Source organism: Podarcis tiliguerta (assembly GCF_965153285.1).
Source record: "Podarcis tiliguerta genome assembly, chromosome: 4".
NCBI lineage: Eukaryota > Metazoa > Chordata > Lepidosauria > Squamata > Lacertidae > Podarcis > Podarcis tiliguerta.
Window position 1 is genome coordinate 4,965,896 of NC_139537.1, and position 14,342 is coordinate 4,980,237.

General features: G+C 50.2%; 4 protein-coding genes across 4 annotated transcripts in view; 2 read left to right on the plus strand and 2 right to left on the minus strand.

Moving 5' to 3' along the window:
- LOC310676834 (tigger transposable element-derived protein 1-like) overlaps positions 1–14,342 on the plus strand; it is a gene marked incomplete at its 3' end in the record, with an annotated part of 1,439,559 nt that overhangs the window by 584,893 nt on the left and 840,324 nt on the right. The window lies entirely within an intron of this gene.
- The window catches only part of RNF121 (ring finger protein 121), a 175,900-nt gene that overhangs the window by 52,387 nt on the left and 109,171 nt on the right, over positions 1–14,342 (minus strand). The window lies entirely within an intron of this gene.
- Positions 1,445–8,308, minus strand: LRRC51 (leucine rich repeat containing 51). Its single transcript, XM_083436909.1, has 6 exons — positions 8,255–8,308; positions 6,549–6,574; positions 3,907–4,004; positions 2,867–3,072; positions 1,855–2,003; positions 1,445–1,668 (listed from the first exon to the last, which is right to left on the minus strand). The coding sequence occupies exons 1-6, from the start codon at positions 8,255–8,257 to the stop codon at positions 1,527–1,529; spliced, it is 624 nt and encodes a 207-aa protein (XP_083293035.1). The 5' UTR covers positions 8,258–8,308; the 3' UTR covers positions 1,445–1,526.
- The window catches only part of NUMA1 (nuclear mitotic apparatus protein 1), a gene marked incomplete at its 5' end in the record, with an annotated part of 70,275 nt that continues 64,188 nt past the window's right edge, over positions 8,256–14,342 (plus strand). The window contains 3 exon segments of the mRNA XM_083436020.1: positions 8,256–8,391; positions 8,394–8,490; positions 8,492–8,733. Coding sequence (XP_083292146.1) covers positions 8,256–8,391; positions 8,394–8,490; positions 8,492–8,733 — 475 coding nt within the window.

The following is a 14,342-nucleotide window of genomic DNA, read 5'->3' on the forward strand; positions in this document are numbered from 1 at the left end:
ACTGGGATCTGGGTACACAGCAGAACCAGAGAGCTGATATACACCTGGTGCCACCTGGACAAGCACTTTTATTGAAAAAGAAACCGGCAAATGCCAACGAAGATACACAGCAGTGGAGGCGCCAGCCTGCAAAAAGCGATTCCCCCACACAAACGTCCCTGAACGGAAACGGGTCTTGCAGCAGGTCAGGTGACTCTCCCTCAGGCTCCGTAAGGACCAGGAGGCGCTCTCTGGCGCAGAGGTCTTTCCTGCCACTTAGGAGTTTGAGATGTTGGGATCTGAACCCAGGACTCCCTGCGGGTGCTCTGCCGCTGAGCCAGGGATGGGGGGAACCAAACTCCCAGCGTGTGAGGGCTGCACTTCCATGGGGAAGGGAGGGAAGGAGGAGAAGGGACTCAAGGCCGGCACAAGGAAAGGGTCTGGGAGGTGTCATTCCCTGTCGTTGTCCCCCGGCCGCCTCACCCCATTGTTAGGAGAATTTGGAGGGCAGCTGCCTTAAATCCACAGTGGCTGCATCCTCTGTGCGCCTGTTACGCTGTGCCAGAATCCTTGTTGGGTTTGCAGTGGCTTCCCTTTGGCGAGGGCAGCCTTGTCCTGCCCTCGAAGATGGCTGCTGCCATGCAGGGGCTGATGGGAATGGAGAGTGCAGCACATCTGCAGGTCAGGAAAGGCAGGCTGGCTGGCTGGCTCCGGCCATCTGAAACAAAAAGGAAAAACGAAGGTGCCTTGCGCACCTTCGGTTTGCAGAAGGTGGGCCTGGATGACTCTCCCGGCGCTACAAATCTCTGATCACCTGGAGCGCTGCAGGTGCCCTATCATACATGGCTTGTTTTCCGCTGCTCCAGAAACCAACGGCTTCGAACGGCGAGAAAAGGAGTTTCCGACTAAACGTCAGGAAGAACTTTCTGGCACTAAGAGCCGCCTGGCAGTGGAACGGACTCTCTTGGGAAGTGATGGACTCTCCTAACTCGGAGGGTTTTAATTGCAGGTTGTGGCACCTGCCAGGGATTCCTTACCTGCGATTTCTGCACTGCATGGGGTTGGGCTAGAGGGTCCTTCTAGTTCCAGAATCCCATGAACCACAGGCTCCCCAGGCCGACGTTCAGTGGTACCTCGGGTTAAGTACTTAATTCGTTCCGGAGGTTTGTACTTAACCTGAAACTGTTCTTAACCTGAAGCACCACTTTAGCTAATGGGGCCTCCTACTGTTGCCTCGCCACTGGAGCATGATTTCTGTTCTTATCCTGAAGCAAAGTTCTTAACCTGAAGCACTATTTCTGGGTTAGCAGAGTCTGTAACCTGAAGTGCATGTAACCCGAGGTACCACTGTATCCCGGAAAGCGGGGAGGCTGAGGCCGTTGGGCACAACTGCAGGAAAAGGCTCCCAGCCCCGCACACCCGCCCCCCCGGCCCTCTCCCTTCCACCATCCATGCTCTGCCATGCCAAGGTGCTCTAACTCTTTATTCCCAATTGAGGCTGGGGGTTGCAGGGGCCTCCTCTCCCTGCTGCCAGAGCAGTGGGGCCATCAGTAGTCGTCCCTTTTCTTCCGGACTTTCTTGGGCCTGATGTTCATGCGCCTCCAGACGGCCGCGGTGGTGCGGTCGAGCTTCGTGACGCCGCTGAAATCGAAGGACTTCAGGTGGGGCAAAGTGGACAGGACGTAGCTCCTGCGCAACGTGCAAAGGACAGTGCAAAGGGGTCAGCGTTTGGAGGACAGCCTGCCTGCCTGGCTCCCTCCTCTCTCACGCGGAGCACAGTTAAAACTCCAGCCCCTGCCGCTCCCCTGTCCTGTGTGCCCCACACTCCTGTTCCCTGAGGGTTGGGGGTTTTCTTTTTGGAGGGCGAGTGTTTACCTGTAGCCCTTCTCCTCCTCGACGGGGTTTCCGTGCAGCGTCAGGTTGCGCAGGTGCGGGAGCACCGCCAGCTTGTCCACCTCTGAAAGCTGCTGGATGGCGTTCCCGTGAAGGTTGAGGTGGCGCAGGTTGTAGAAGGAAGTCAGCACCTGGGCAGAGAGGCCGGCTCAGAAAGGCAACAGCAGCCGGGTAGGCTGCAATCCGCCGGGTGCTGCGCTTGGCGGAGATCCCTACCGGTTTCCAAATCCAGCCCCCCATTAGCAACTTCCAGGCTGGACTACTGCAACACGCTCTCCGTGGGGCTGCCCTTGAAGGCGACGTTCATTGGTTCAAAACACAGATTGCTGCCCGAGGCTCTATTTAGATCACATACCTTTTCCCTGGTTGGTTTGTTGTATTAATATAATTTTTATCAAAAACTTGATTGTTTTAAAACAGCTTCCCCCGGTTCACGGGCCCCATTCAAGGTGCACAATTTGGTGTTTAAATGACACAGACCCCAGATATCTGAAAGGTTGCCTCTTTCCCTACAGATCCTCTCGGGTGCTGCGATTGGAAAAGGGGGGCCTTTTTGTTTGTTCTTCCACCCCCAGAGGCCCAGGGAGAAAGGGCCTTCTCTGTGGCAGCCCCTAAGCTGTGGGACTCCCCCCCCCCCAAGAGATCTGTCTGGCGCCTTCACTGCACCTCTTCATCCTGCCTTTTGACGTGTCTATTACTAGCACCCACCTTATTGTTGGGATTTCAAGCTGTTTTAAATGGGTTCTGATGTTGTGTTTTAATGCTGTAACCTGCCCTGGGAGCTCAGAGTGAAGGGCGGATAATCAAATAAATGAAATAAATAATAGCTCCAGCACTCAACCGAGGCAGCTGTGCCCCCGTTAGCATCTTGATGGCCCCCCCACCAATGAACTTATCTGATGGCGGCAAGGACGGTGTTGCCGGTGTGTTGATCTGCTTTGCGGAGCAACAGTGAAATCTGTTTAAAGGAGCTCCGGGGAACGGACTACGCTACCGGGTCGATGATGGGCAGGTCGTTGAAGGAGAGGTCAATCCAGTAGATGTCCTCTGGGTACTCCAGGAGCTTGCCCACAGTCTCCGTGAATTGGGTCAGCTCCCCCAGGGTGTTGTTGTTCAGCCAGATGGCCTGCGTCAGCAGCCGGCCCCCTTCAGACCGATGGATGGGCTTCAGGCCGGCCCTCGGCTCCTCCGTCAGCAGGTCTGGGGGTGGCAGAGAATGGGCAAGGCAGGTTCAGGGAAGCAGGAAAGGAGTACTTGCTGTGCGTCCTTCCTGCGCAGCTAGGCTCTGCTGAAGCAGCAGGCAGTGCCTCTGAGCACGCGCAGAGGACATTTCCCTTGCCACCATGCAGCTGCTGCCTGCTTGTAACGCTTGAGACCAGGGGTTCCCAGGTTTTAGGGGGCCACCATCCCCCTTGGTTCCATAAACTCATCTGCAGTGCCCCCTATCCTATAAAAAGCGTTATTCATAATAGCAGTTTGCACAACCCACTTAGGAAGGCAAAAGGTAAAGGGACCCATGACCATTAGGTCCAGTCACGGACGACTCTGGGGTTGCGGCGCTCATCTCGCTTTATTGGCCGAGGGAGCCGGCGTACAGCTTCCAGGTCATGTGGCCAGCAGGACCAAGCCGCTTCTGGAGAACCAGAGCAGCGCATGGAAATGCTGTTTACCTTCCCACCAGAGTGGTATCTATTTATCCACTTGCACTTTGACATGCTTTCAAACTGCTAGGTTGGCAGGAGCAGAGACCGAGCAACGGGAGCTCACCCCGGTTTGGGGATTCGAACCGCCGACCTTCTGATCGGCAAGTCCTAGGCTCTTTGGTTTAACCCACAGCGCCACCCGCGTCCCTTAGGAAGGCAATAGCCCGATGTAATTCAGTTCATTCAAAATGCATTTAAAACGAGTTGAATTAATTCACCAAAATGAACAAACTTGAGCCATTGTTCTGAATGCGGCTTTTAAATAGGGGGTGCTGGGGTGAGTTTATGGAGCCGTGGGGGTGAGTTTGGGAACCGCCGGGTTATGCCATACCTTGCATGAAGCTGATGCCCCGAAATGAGTAGTCCAACGGAGGCGCCTGGAGGGAGGCCGTGCTGTAGTTCCACCGGGCGCAAGTCTTTCCCCCTGTGCTAACAAAACACAATCGCACACGCAGGAAGGTTGGTGCCATTTGTCCTTGGGGGGGGTGTGTGTTACACAGGGGGCCTTGCTCCCCCCTCAGTTGCTCTACCCTGCCCACCTTGGCACTTCTCACAATGTGTGGGACTTACAAACTCATTTTTACTTTTCTTTTTTGCTTTCATTCATTCATTCATCCCAAGTGGTCCAACGTGACGTGTGTGGTTCTTTTCCTGCTCTTTTCCCCCATCCCCACAACAACCCTGTGAGGTCAGTTAGGCTGAGAGGCAAGGACTCTGTGAGCTTCATGGCTGAGTGGGGATCTGAACCCTGGTTTTCCCAGATCCTGGGGTCCCAAACTCTCTCCACTAGAAAAAAAGAGATAGCCTTTTCTTTAGAGGAAAAAGAACATGACTGACGTGTATACAAAACTGCCTGGCATGGAGAAAGTGGACAGAGAACAAGATTTTCTCTCTCTTAACACAAGAAATCGTGAATATCCAGTGAAGCCGAATGTGGGAAGATTCAGCACAGACTGTGGAACTCCCTGCCACAGGAGGCAGCGATGGGCACCAGCCTGGATGGCATTAAAAGAGGATTGGGCCAGTGTCCTTTTCTCATAGTGGCCAACCAGGTGCCTGTGGGAAACCCGGAAGCAGGATCCAAGCACAAGAGCATCTCTCCCCTCCTGTGGTTCCAGCAACTGCCTTTCAGGAGTATTGCTGCCTCCAAATGCAGAGGCAGAGCAAAGGCAACTATGGGGTTGCAGCTCTCATCTCGCCAGGGACCTGGCGTTTGCCTACAGGCAGCTTTCCGGGTCATGCGGCCAGCAGGACTAAACCGCTTCTAGCGCAATGGGACACCGTGACGAGTGCCAGAGCGCACGGAAACACTATTTACCTTCCCGCCACAGCAGTACCTATTTATCTACTTGCACTCGTGTGCTTTTGAACTGCTTGGTTGGCAGCAGCGTAGCTATCATGGCTAGTAGCCCTCAAGAGCTCCCGCTCCTCTGTGAGTTTCTCCAACCCTGTTGGAGTACCAGAGTTTTAACTGTGCTGTTGTGAAGAAATCCTTTTTCCCCGTCCCAACATTCAGCTTCGTTAGATTGGCCACCGTGGCTACTAGCCATCCATAGCTCCACGAATCTGTCTGATCCTCAAATCTGAACCCAGGTGTGCAGAGTGCTGACGTGTGCTTCCAGGGAGGTATCCGGTTCACCACTGCAGGCTGTCTTTAGGGGGTCTCTCCAAGAGCGACCGCCTTTCGTTACAACACAGGCGTTGCCTTGAAGTCGAACTGGGAGGCGGGTGGGAATGGTAGACACTGCAGGGCTGGCGCCAGAGATTGGTGGTGAGGCCATGCCGCCTGTCTCCAGCGGAGGGCAGCAGTGTTCCTCTCGCTTTTGCTTCGCAGCAAAGGACACATTTCTATCCTTGCCTGCCACCATTACCAAAGCAGGCCAGAGGCTGTGCACACATCGTATGAATGGGGCCTTCAGACACTCCTCTCACACAATGCAAATACTGTGGTGGTCATAAAATTGAAGGCTGCCTGTTTTTGCCGTACGCGGCAAGCCATGCATCACGACTGCTTTTGCCAAACTAGGGCCTTCTAGATATTTTCTAAAGCTGGTCTATACTGACATGGAGCCAGCGGGGCTAAGATCCTTGCAAGAATTTTGCCGGCTGCAGGCAAACTAATATCAGTGTTCTCGCAGAAGCAAAGATCACCAGTGTTGAAGCAATGATTCTGGCCACGTTGTGCGGATGCCTGATTATCGTCTTCCAAAGCAACTACTCTATTCCAAACTTAAAAATGGAAAGCGTAATGCTGGTGGTCAACAAAAGAGGTTTATAGACTAACTCAAGGCAAATCTTTAAAATGTAGTATAAACACTGTACAACTGGGAAAGACTGGCTTGTGAGCGCTCCAGTTGGAGAATAGCCTTTACCAAAGGTGTCATGGGCTTTGAAGGCACCCGAATTCAGGACGCAAGGGAGAAACGCACTAAGAGGAAGGCACGCTTGGCAAATCCATACTGTGATCAACTCCTGCCCGGAAACCTATGTCCCCACTGTGGAAGGACGTGTGGGTCCAGAATTGGCCTCACAGTCACTTACGGACTCATTGTTAAAACCATGTTCATGGAAGACAATCTTACTCGGCTACGAGGGATCGCCAAAGAAGGAGCAAGTGGGGCATAGTGGACTAAGACCTGGGAGACCAGGGTTCGAATCCCCCCTTGGCCATAGGAAGCTCACTGGGTGACCTCGGGCCAGTCCCTCTCAGCCTGGCCTACTTTGCAGGGTCATTGTGGGGACTAAATGAGGAGGGGAAGAACCATACAAGCTCCTTGGAGAAAAAGGTGGGCTATAAACAACACGATAATTCTGAATCGGCTCTCACCAACTAGGAGATAAATCTTGTGGCAATAGTAGAAAGCTTTCTGAAAATGCAGTTTCTGCAGCATTAAAAAAAACGCAGCAAGTAGAGTTTTTAGAATTATTAACAGCACAAATCTGTAGCAAAACTGTGTCAAGGTTGCTACTCACCTGGGAAACGATACCGCAGAACTAGCCTGAGGGAGATGGAAAAAGAAAGAAGAAAAGTGTATTATCTGCAGGGAGATCCAACATGCAGAAAAGTCTGCCCCGGAGATGGATAGCTGAATTTGCCCCCCCCCCAACAATTCAATGGGGCTGTGTACCCCATTCTACCAAGGTGTGAATTAAGAAGTCTGCGCCTCCCAAAGCAAATGGTTGCGAAGGTGTAAAACAACAATAGAAAACAGAGACTGGTTTTACCATACAGTGGTACCTCTGGATGCGAACAGGATCCGTTCCGGAGCCCCGTTCACATCCAGAAGCAAACGCAACCCACGGACGCATGTGCCACGATTTGTCGCTTCTGCGCATGACGACATTTTGACGGCAATCGGGTTATGCGCTCCGTTAGTTCCGGGTCACCGTAGAGCGTAACCCGAAAATACTTATCGCGAAGCTACTTCAACCCAAGGTGTGACTGTATACAGAGGCAAGCTACCCAATACGGAGTCAGGCCTTTAGTCCACCCAGCTTAGCATTGCCTGCACTGGCTGGCAGCAGCCTCCCAGGGTTTCAGCAGTGCCGTCTCCCAGCCCCACCTGGGATTTTCTGCCACTGAGCTGGGCACCTCTCTGCTTCGTGAGAGTTGCCCCAGGGACACCTTGGCGCACATGCTCCACAACTGCAGAGGCTCTTGCTGGAAATGCTGCTCCGGAGCTGAGCCGCTTATGCTTCTGGCGCTCAGAGCACTGCTTGAAGGAGAGAGAGGCCCCCAAGCAGTCGGCTGCTCCGTAGGGAGTCTTGAGGATTGCTGAAGGGCTTCATTGAGAGACGAGGAAGGAAAGCTGTTCAGATACATCACCTTGCAAACAGCAGGACCCTGGAGGAGCCCCCTAAACATGATAGGCAGCAGGCTTAAAAACAAGAAACAAACCAGAAACCCATAGTTCTTTCCCCAATGCAACGCTGGGGAGCCTCCATCCTGCTGTGGCAGGTGCTTTGCAAAATTGCTGCTCCGACAGCAGGGCCTACAAAGCACTGTGATTCCGCGAAGAAGCAGGAAAGCGATTGCACCAAGGGATGCGGCGCTTCCGCCAGGTCTTGCATGCTCTCCTCCTTTTTCTTTCTTTTTTTTAATATATATATTTATTGGTTTTTAAACTTATCATTTCCAACAATCATTTAACTTAACTTCTGATCTTATACAATATTTTAGACTTCCGTCAACAACCTCTGAAGATTTTCCGTTCTTTATCACTTGTTCTGCATTTCTTAGTTTCTTACTTTTAATTATCATTCACAAGTCATTCTTTTCAGGGTCTTCCTTGCAGTATTTCACAAAGTCCTTCTTGCAGTCCTACTAGCGGCATCTGTTGATTACAATTGCTTTTCAAACAGTTCAAATATTTACTCCAGTCTTCTAAGATCCCGCAGGCTTCGAATCCTTCCTCTTAATTTATCTAATTCCTCTTAATTTAATCTAATTCCTCTTAATTTATCTAATTCCGCGAAATTAATTCCATTAATTTCATTTGCCATTCTTCTTTCGCAGGTAATCCTCCTTGCTCCCATTTTTGTGCCAAGCTCTCCTCCTTTTTTCACACGAGCCCCGCTGCTGCAGCTGCGTTGCACTGATCCTGGCATTTGCACGCGCACCCCCGACGTGCCTTGCACGGATCCCTTTCTCCGCCCCCCCCCTTTGCACGCGCACTCACCATGCCCGCCGCTTCGCCCGCCGAGTCCGCCTCTCTCTGCCTTGCACATTGGAACGCGGCGCGGACAGAGGGCGGGGCCGTCGCCGCGGCAACCGAAACACACACCGCGTGGGCGGAGCCTCCTCCGTGCCCGCTCGCTCGACGCCGCGGGGCCCGCCGGGAAACGTAGTCCTTAAGCTCCTCAGACACGCAGGGCCCGCCGGGAAACGAAGCTTTCCCACTCTCACTCCCCCCCGCGCGGGGCCCGCCGGGAAACGTAGTTCTCCGCCTCAGGCGCAGTCTCCGCCTCTGGGCTTCGAGGCCTCAGCCTTCTGGCTTCTCGGGCGTTTTATTTTTCTATTTTGTTCGGAAGTTTTTAACCCTCGCGGCGCCGGCGGCGCCTCTCCTGTCCCTTGGGCCGCGGGGGCGACGGAGGCCTAGCCGCTTGGATCCGGAGGCCGACTCGCGAGGAGGACGGCGGAGAGGAGGCCCCGCGGCAGGTAGGCGGGCGGGCGCGCGGGAAAATTTACCTCAGGGAGGCAGCCCTCCCCTCCCCGCTCTTCGTGGGGTGGTTTTTTGGGGGGCGCGCTCCCCAACTCCTGGAAAGGGAACGAGCCTCTCCGGTACTTTCCTTCCCCGTGTGTAAAATTGAAATTTAAAAAGAAAAAGAAAAAATCCTCTCAGGGAGCCGCGCGGGGGGGGGGGAGGGGCAGGTTCGTTTCGCGTCGTTTCATTTACCTCATGAAAGTAGGTTTCGTGGAAGAAAAGGGACGACCTCAAAGCGAGAGAACAAGGGGAAACAAGCAAACCCTCAAAGTGTCACAACGGATTTAAGAAAAGTTAACGTAAAACCGGTTTTGTTTTTCATTTCATTTTAAAACTCGTTAAGATCTGGACAGGGTCATCCGAAGGGGTTAGAAAAAAATGAAATGTTCTCAGAAGGCGCCCCAAAGCGGGAGGGCGAACGAGGCACTTCTCTCCTCCCGCCCCCCCCCCCCGTGTCAAGTGGCGGGTAGTTCCGCTTCCTCCGCCTGCCTTCTCAAGAAGCCTGGGGAAAGTGAGCAGCCCCGAGTTCGCCTTGACTAGGAGGAGGAGGAGGGCGAGGAAGGCCCTCTCCCAACTGGCCTCTTAGTAAAAAAATCGTTTAATGGTTTCTTTCACTTGCCTCCCACCTGTGGATACCAGGCAACAAACCGGCGATTCTGTGTTTTCTCTGTCTATTGCAATTATATTTCCCGCATTTTCCCTCCCAAGGAGCTCCCTCCTTCCTCATTTAGTCCCCACAACAACCCTGCAAGGTAACTGAGGCCTAAAGAGGCAGTGAGTGGCTCCCAAGGTCACACCTAGTGAGCTTCATGGCCAAGTGGGATTCGAACCCGGGTCTCTCCCAGGTCCTGGCTATGAAATTCACAAGAAGAGTGGGGATTTGGACCTGGGGTCCTAATCCAGCAGCCGTACCGCTTTGCCACACCAGCTGGGAGTTGCTATATTGCTGCTTCTCCTCTTTAGATCTGTTTTGAAGTTTATTTCTCTTTTCTTCAGTACGTATTTCTTCCTCCCTCCATGAGCCTGGGCTTGAGCTTGCTTCCATTTGGCACTCTGGACAGCCCTGCAAAGTAGGTTGAGCTGAGAAAAGGATAAACACAGACACATGGGCAGACCCAAAACTGGCCAAGTGGCAAATGGCCTTAATCTGAGGCTCTTAACTTATGCAGCTACTTTGTTTTGTAAAAAGAAAAGGAAGCATTTATGTTTCTGTCTTAAAAATGTAGAAGACATTTCCTTCCCACCCCCACCCCCTTGCAAGTCACAAGTGTTGGTGAATTAATTCAGAAAAAAAGTTTTAAAAGGTGAACTCAGCCGGAAAACAAATACTTGCTTATCCAATGGTGCTCCCTCTGCCCAATTCACAACAGAAGAGCCACACTTTTTACAATGTAGCATTTCAGATGAATTGGATATTTTGGTGGCACTTCTATCTGGGGAGTTCCTACCTTGAGAGATGCTACCTACCACGGTATCTTGCACTTAATAATACTAGTAACAATAGCAGTTCATATTCAATGTTCATAAAAGCTCTGTATAGGGAAAGATCCGCTTTGCTAGCCCTTTGCATATACTGTAGTTATCCTCTACAGCCCCACTGAAGATGTAAAGGTAACTCCCCAGGTTTGTGTGGTGGTTTGCATCCTGAATTGAAGATCACCCGCTCTGAGCTCCCACAGCTAATTCTCCCCTGGCCTCCTCGCTGGCCCAAGTAGGACCAATTCAGCCAGCTAGCCCTGGGGATTATCTAATGCTTATTTCCCCTAAATTGATTTTTGAATTTTATTCTTATTCATGCTTTTATACTGTATTTTATGCTGCTTTTATAATTAAGTGTTTTAAATTTGTTGTTAGCCACCCTGAGCCCGGTTTTTGAACCAGGAAGGGTGGGGTATAAATACAAATTTATTATTATTATGATGAATTGGAACTGGCATGCCTGTCCCCCGCCTGGTGTCGTGGTCAGAATACTGACTCAGCAACCCAAGGCTCAGATCTCCCCCTAAGCCATGGAACCGGTTGCTCGCAGCCCAGCACAGAGCGGTGTGGATAGAAAAGAGAAACACACACTGCTCAGCTCCTTGGAGGAAGAGCGGGAAACCAGTGGTAACTTTTAAAAAGTGCCCCACCAGGATCTGTGTGAGGGAGATGGCTGGGTGTGGTTGGTTAAATTATTTTTAGTTCTGCTTAGCAAGGGGAGGGAGGGGCCTTTTGGATGAAGTCCAAATCAAGTACAGTGGGGTGGCTTATCAGGTTTGATGTATGGCAAGTGGCAGCTATTGATAGGGCCTTTTCTGTGGGGGTGTCCAGAGAAGTCTGCCCAGGTGTTAAAGTGTTATTTTTTTGCAATACTTCACTGAACAATAACAGTGATACTTGTCACTCCTGTGGAATTGTATTTTTTGTGCTGTGTTTAGTCTTTTCTCCTTTTTTCTCCTTTTGTCCTGTGTTTGTACTTTATGGCTGCCTTGTCAGTGTTGTTAAATTGAAAGGTGGTTTGCAAATAATGAGTCAGCTCAGCTATTCACCATCTCTTTGTGGTGGGAAAACAAGTACAGCATTTCTAAGAGTTTTGTCACTATGCAGTTTCAATTAGTTGCCTATGATTAGGTCGTTTTAATTGTATTTTAATTACTAAGTACAGACTTGAAAAACTAGTTACTGATAGCTTATTTGTTTAGTCATGTCCGACCCTTCGGACACGACTTAACGACTTATTATGAATAGCTTATTATGGATTGTTATATGCAGGGAAAAGCCGGGATATAAATAAAATAATAGTAACAACAACAACATCCTGGCCAGCAACAGTGGCGTAGCGTGGGGGGTGCAGGGGGGGCCGGCCGCACCGGGCGCAACATCTGGGGGTTAGGGTTAGGGGGCGCAAATCCACGGGTTAGGGGGCGCAAATCCACGGGTTAGGGGGTGCAAATTACTTGCCTTGCCCCGGGTGCTGACAACCCACGCTACGCCACTGCCAGCAACTGTTTTCAGTATATGTATGGTGAAAACTTAAAAACGTAATCTCAGAGCCTTTGTCTATAATTTTTGAGAATTCTCTGAGAACAGGTGAGGTCCCAGGCAGACTGGAGGCAAGGAAATGTCCCCATCTTCAAAAAGGGGAAATAAGAAGACCCAGGTAACTACTGACCAGTGAGCTTGACATCTATACTCAGAAAGGTCCTAGAACAGATAATTCAACAGTCGGTCGGTGAGCACTTAGAAAAGGATGCTGTGATTACTAAGACCCAGCATGAGTTTCTCAAAAACAAATCATGCCAGACAAATCTCATTTCTTTTTTTGATAAAGTTACAAGCTTGGAAAATCAGGGAAATGCTGTGGACATAGTGTATCTTGATTTCAGTAAGACTTTTGACAAAGCTCCCTATGATATTCTTGCGAGAAAGCTGGTAAAATGTGGCTTGAACAAGGTAACTGTTAGGTGAATTTGTAGCTGGTTGACTGACTGAACCCAAAGATTGCTCAGTAATGGTTCCTCATCATCCTGGAAAAATGTGACAAGTGGGGTGCTACAGGGTTCTGACCTGAGTGTATTATTGTTCAACATCTTCTTTAAATGTCTTGGATGAAGGAATTGAGGGGGTGCTCATCAAATTTGCAGATTACACTGAACTGGGAGGGGTAGCTAATGCTGTAGAAGATGGAATTCAAAATTACCATAACAAGATTATAAAACTGGGCCCAAACTAACCAGATACTTTACAGTTTCACAGCACGCTCACTCCATGTCCCTGGTTGCATTGCATAGGATAGGTAGTGCTAAAGTGGGGGGGTGGGGGATGCAACCATCTTTCTGTGGGGGGCTGCATTCTCTCAAGGGTAATCTGTGAGAAGAGGCGGAGGGAGGGCCGCTTTCACTCCCCTCCCTTCTCTTTACTTATTTTAGCTGGATACAAGAGTATGAGGATTGCTCTGTACTTTTGGGAAGAACTTTGAATGGGGAGAGGTGGCCCTCCATACTTCTTCCAAGAGGGAGTTCCAAACATGTTTTTGTACAATGTTGTAGTTTTATAGTCATATGATATGAGGGTCACCTTATGAGGTCTAACCCCAAAATGTATATACAATTAATAAAACTAGGGGCAGAAAGGGAGAAGTCAAGAAGGACAAGATAGATAGTCAAGCCTAAGAAAGTCCAGAACCTCAAAGAGGTGGGTGTGGAAAAGAATGGAAAGGAAAAGAGGAGAGGCTCGAGAGTGAGCAACAATTGTTCCAGACTAGATGTGTGCAAAAGCACTAGAATCTATGTAGTAATTATGAGATAAACTAAACACATACACAATGTGCAACTAAATCTAAACAGTTTGGGAAACTGCTGAGGGTTGTTTGATGAGCCAACCAGCTAATTCATGCTTCCAAATTCCAAGATAATAAGATGAATCTCAAAACTTCCTGGAAAAAGACCAGCTGCAAACAGGCTTGTGTATACCTGCCCAATAATCCACTTTGTGCAGAACCTAACTTTAAATAAGCCCAGCAAACAGTCAACTCTTGCATTATACAAATGCAAGACATAGCAATACTTTAAAATGGTGGGTACAGAGAAATAATGAAAACTGATAGCAGAAGCAGCAGTCCTTTCTATTGTTTGATCCTGCTGAAATCTTCCCCAAAAGCTATCTGTACCCCTCAGAAGGGTGGCTAGAACAGCAAGCAGTAACTGGCCATGCTCTAAAAACCCTGTTTCAGCTTTAAGCAGTGGCGTAGCGTGGGTTGTCAGCACCCGGGGCAAGGCAAGTAATTTGCGCCCCCTAACCCGTGGATTTGCGCCCCCTAACCCGTGGATTTGCGCCCCCTAACCCTAACCCCCAGATGTTGCGCCCGGTGCGGCCGGCCCCCCCTGCACCCCCCACGCTACGCCACTGGCTTTAAGACTAACATTTGGAATACTGTGTCCTGTTCTGGGCGCCACAATTTAAGAAGGATGTTGACAAGCTGGAACGTGACAACTCTTTAGATATTTGAAGATAGTTATCGTGTCTCCTTTCAGTTTTCTCTTCTCCAGGCTAAACATACCCAGCTCCTTCAACAGTTCCTCATAAGGCTTAGTCTCCAGACCCTTGATCATCTTGGTTGCCCTCCTCTGCACACGTTGTAGCTTATCAACAGTGTGTTGTGTGTTGTCCAGAACTGTACACAGTATTCCAGGTTTGGCCAAATAGACTGGTATTATTGCTTTCCTTGATCTGGATACTATATATCTGTTGATGCAGGCTAGAATAGCCTTAGCTTTTTTGCTGCTGCATCAGAATGTTGGCTTGGGTTAACCCCTAGATCCTTTCCGCATGTACTACTGGCAAGCCAGGTGTCCGCCATCTTATATTTGTGCAGCTGGTTCTTCCTGCTTAAGTGCAGAACCTTACATTTGTCCCTACTGAAATTCACTTGATTAGTTTGGGCCCAGTTCTCCAAGCTGCTAAGGTCTTATTGAAACCTGATTCTGTCTTCTGTGGCATTAGCTGCCCCTCCCAGTATGGTGGCATTTGCAAATTTGATGAACATCCCCTCAATTCCATCGTCCAAGTTGTTTATAAAGACACC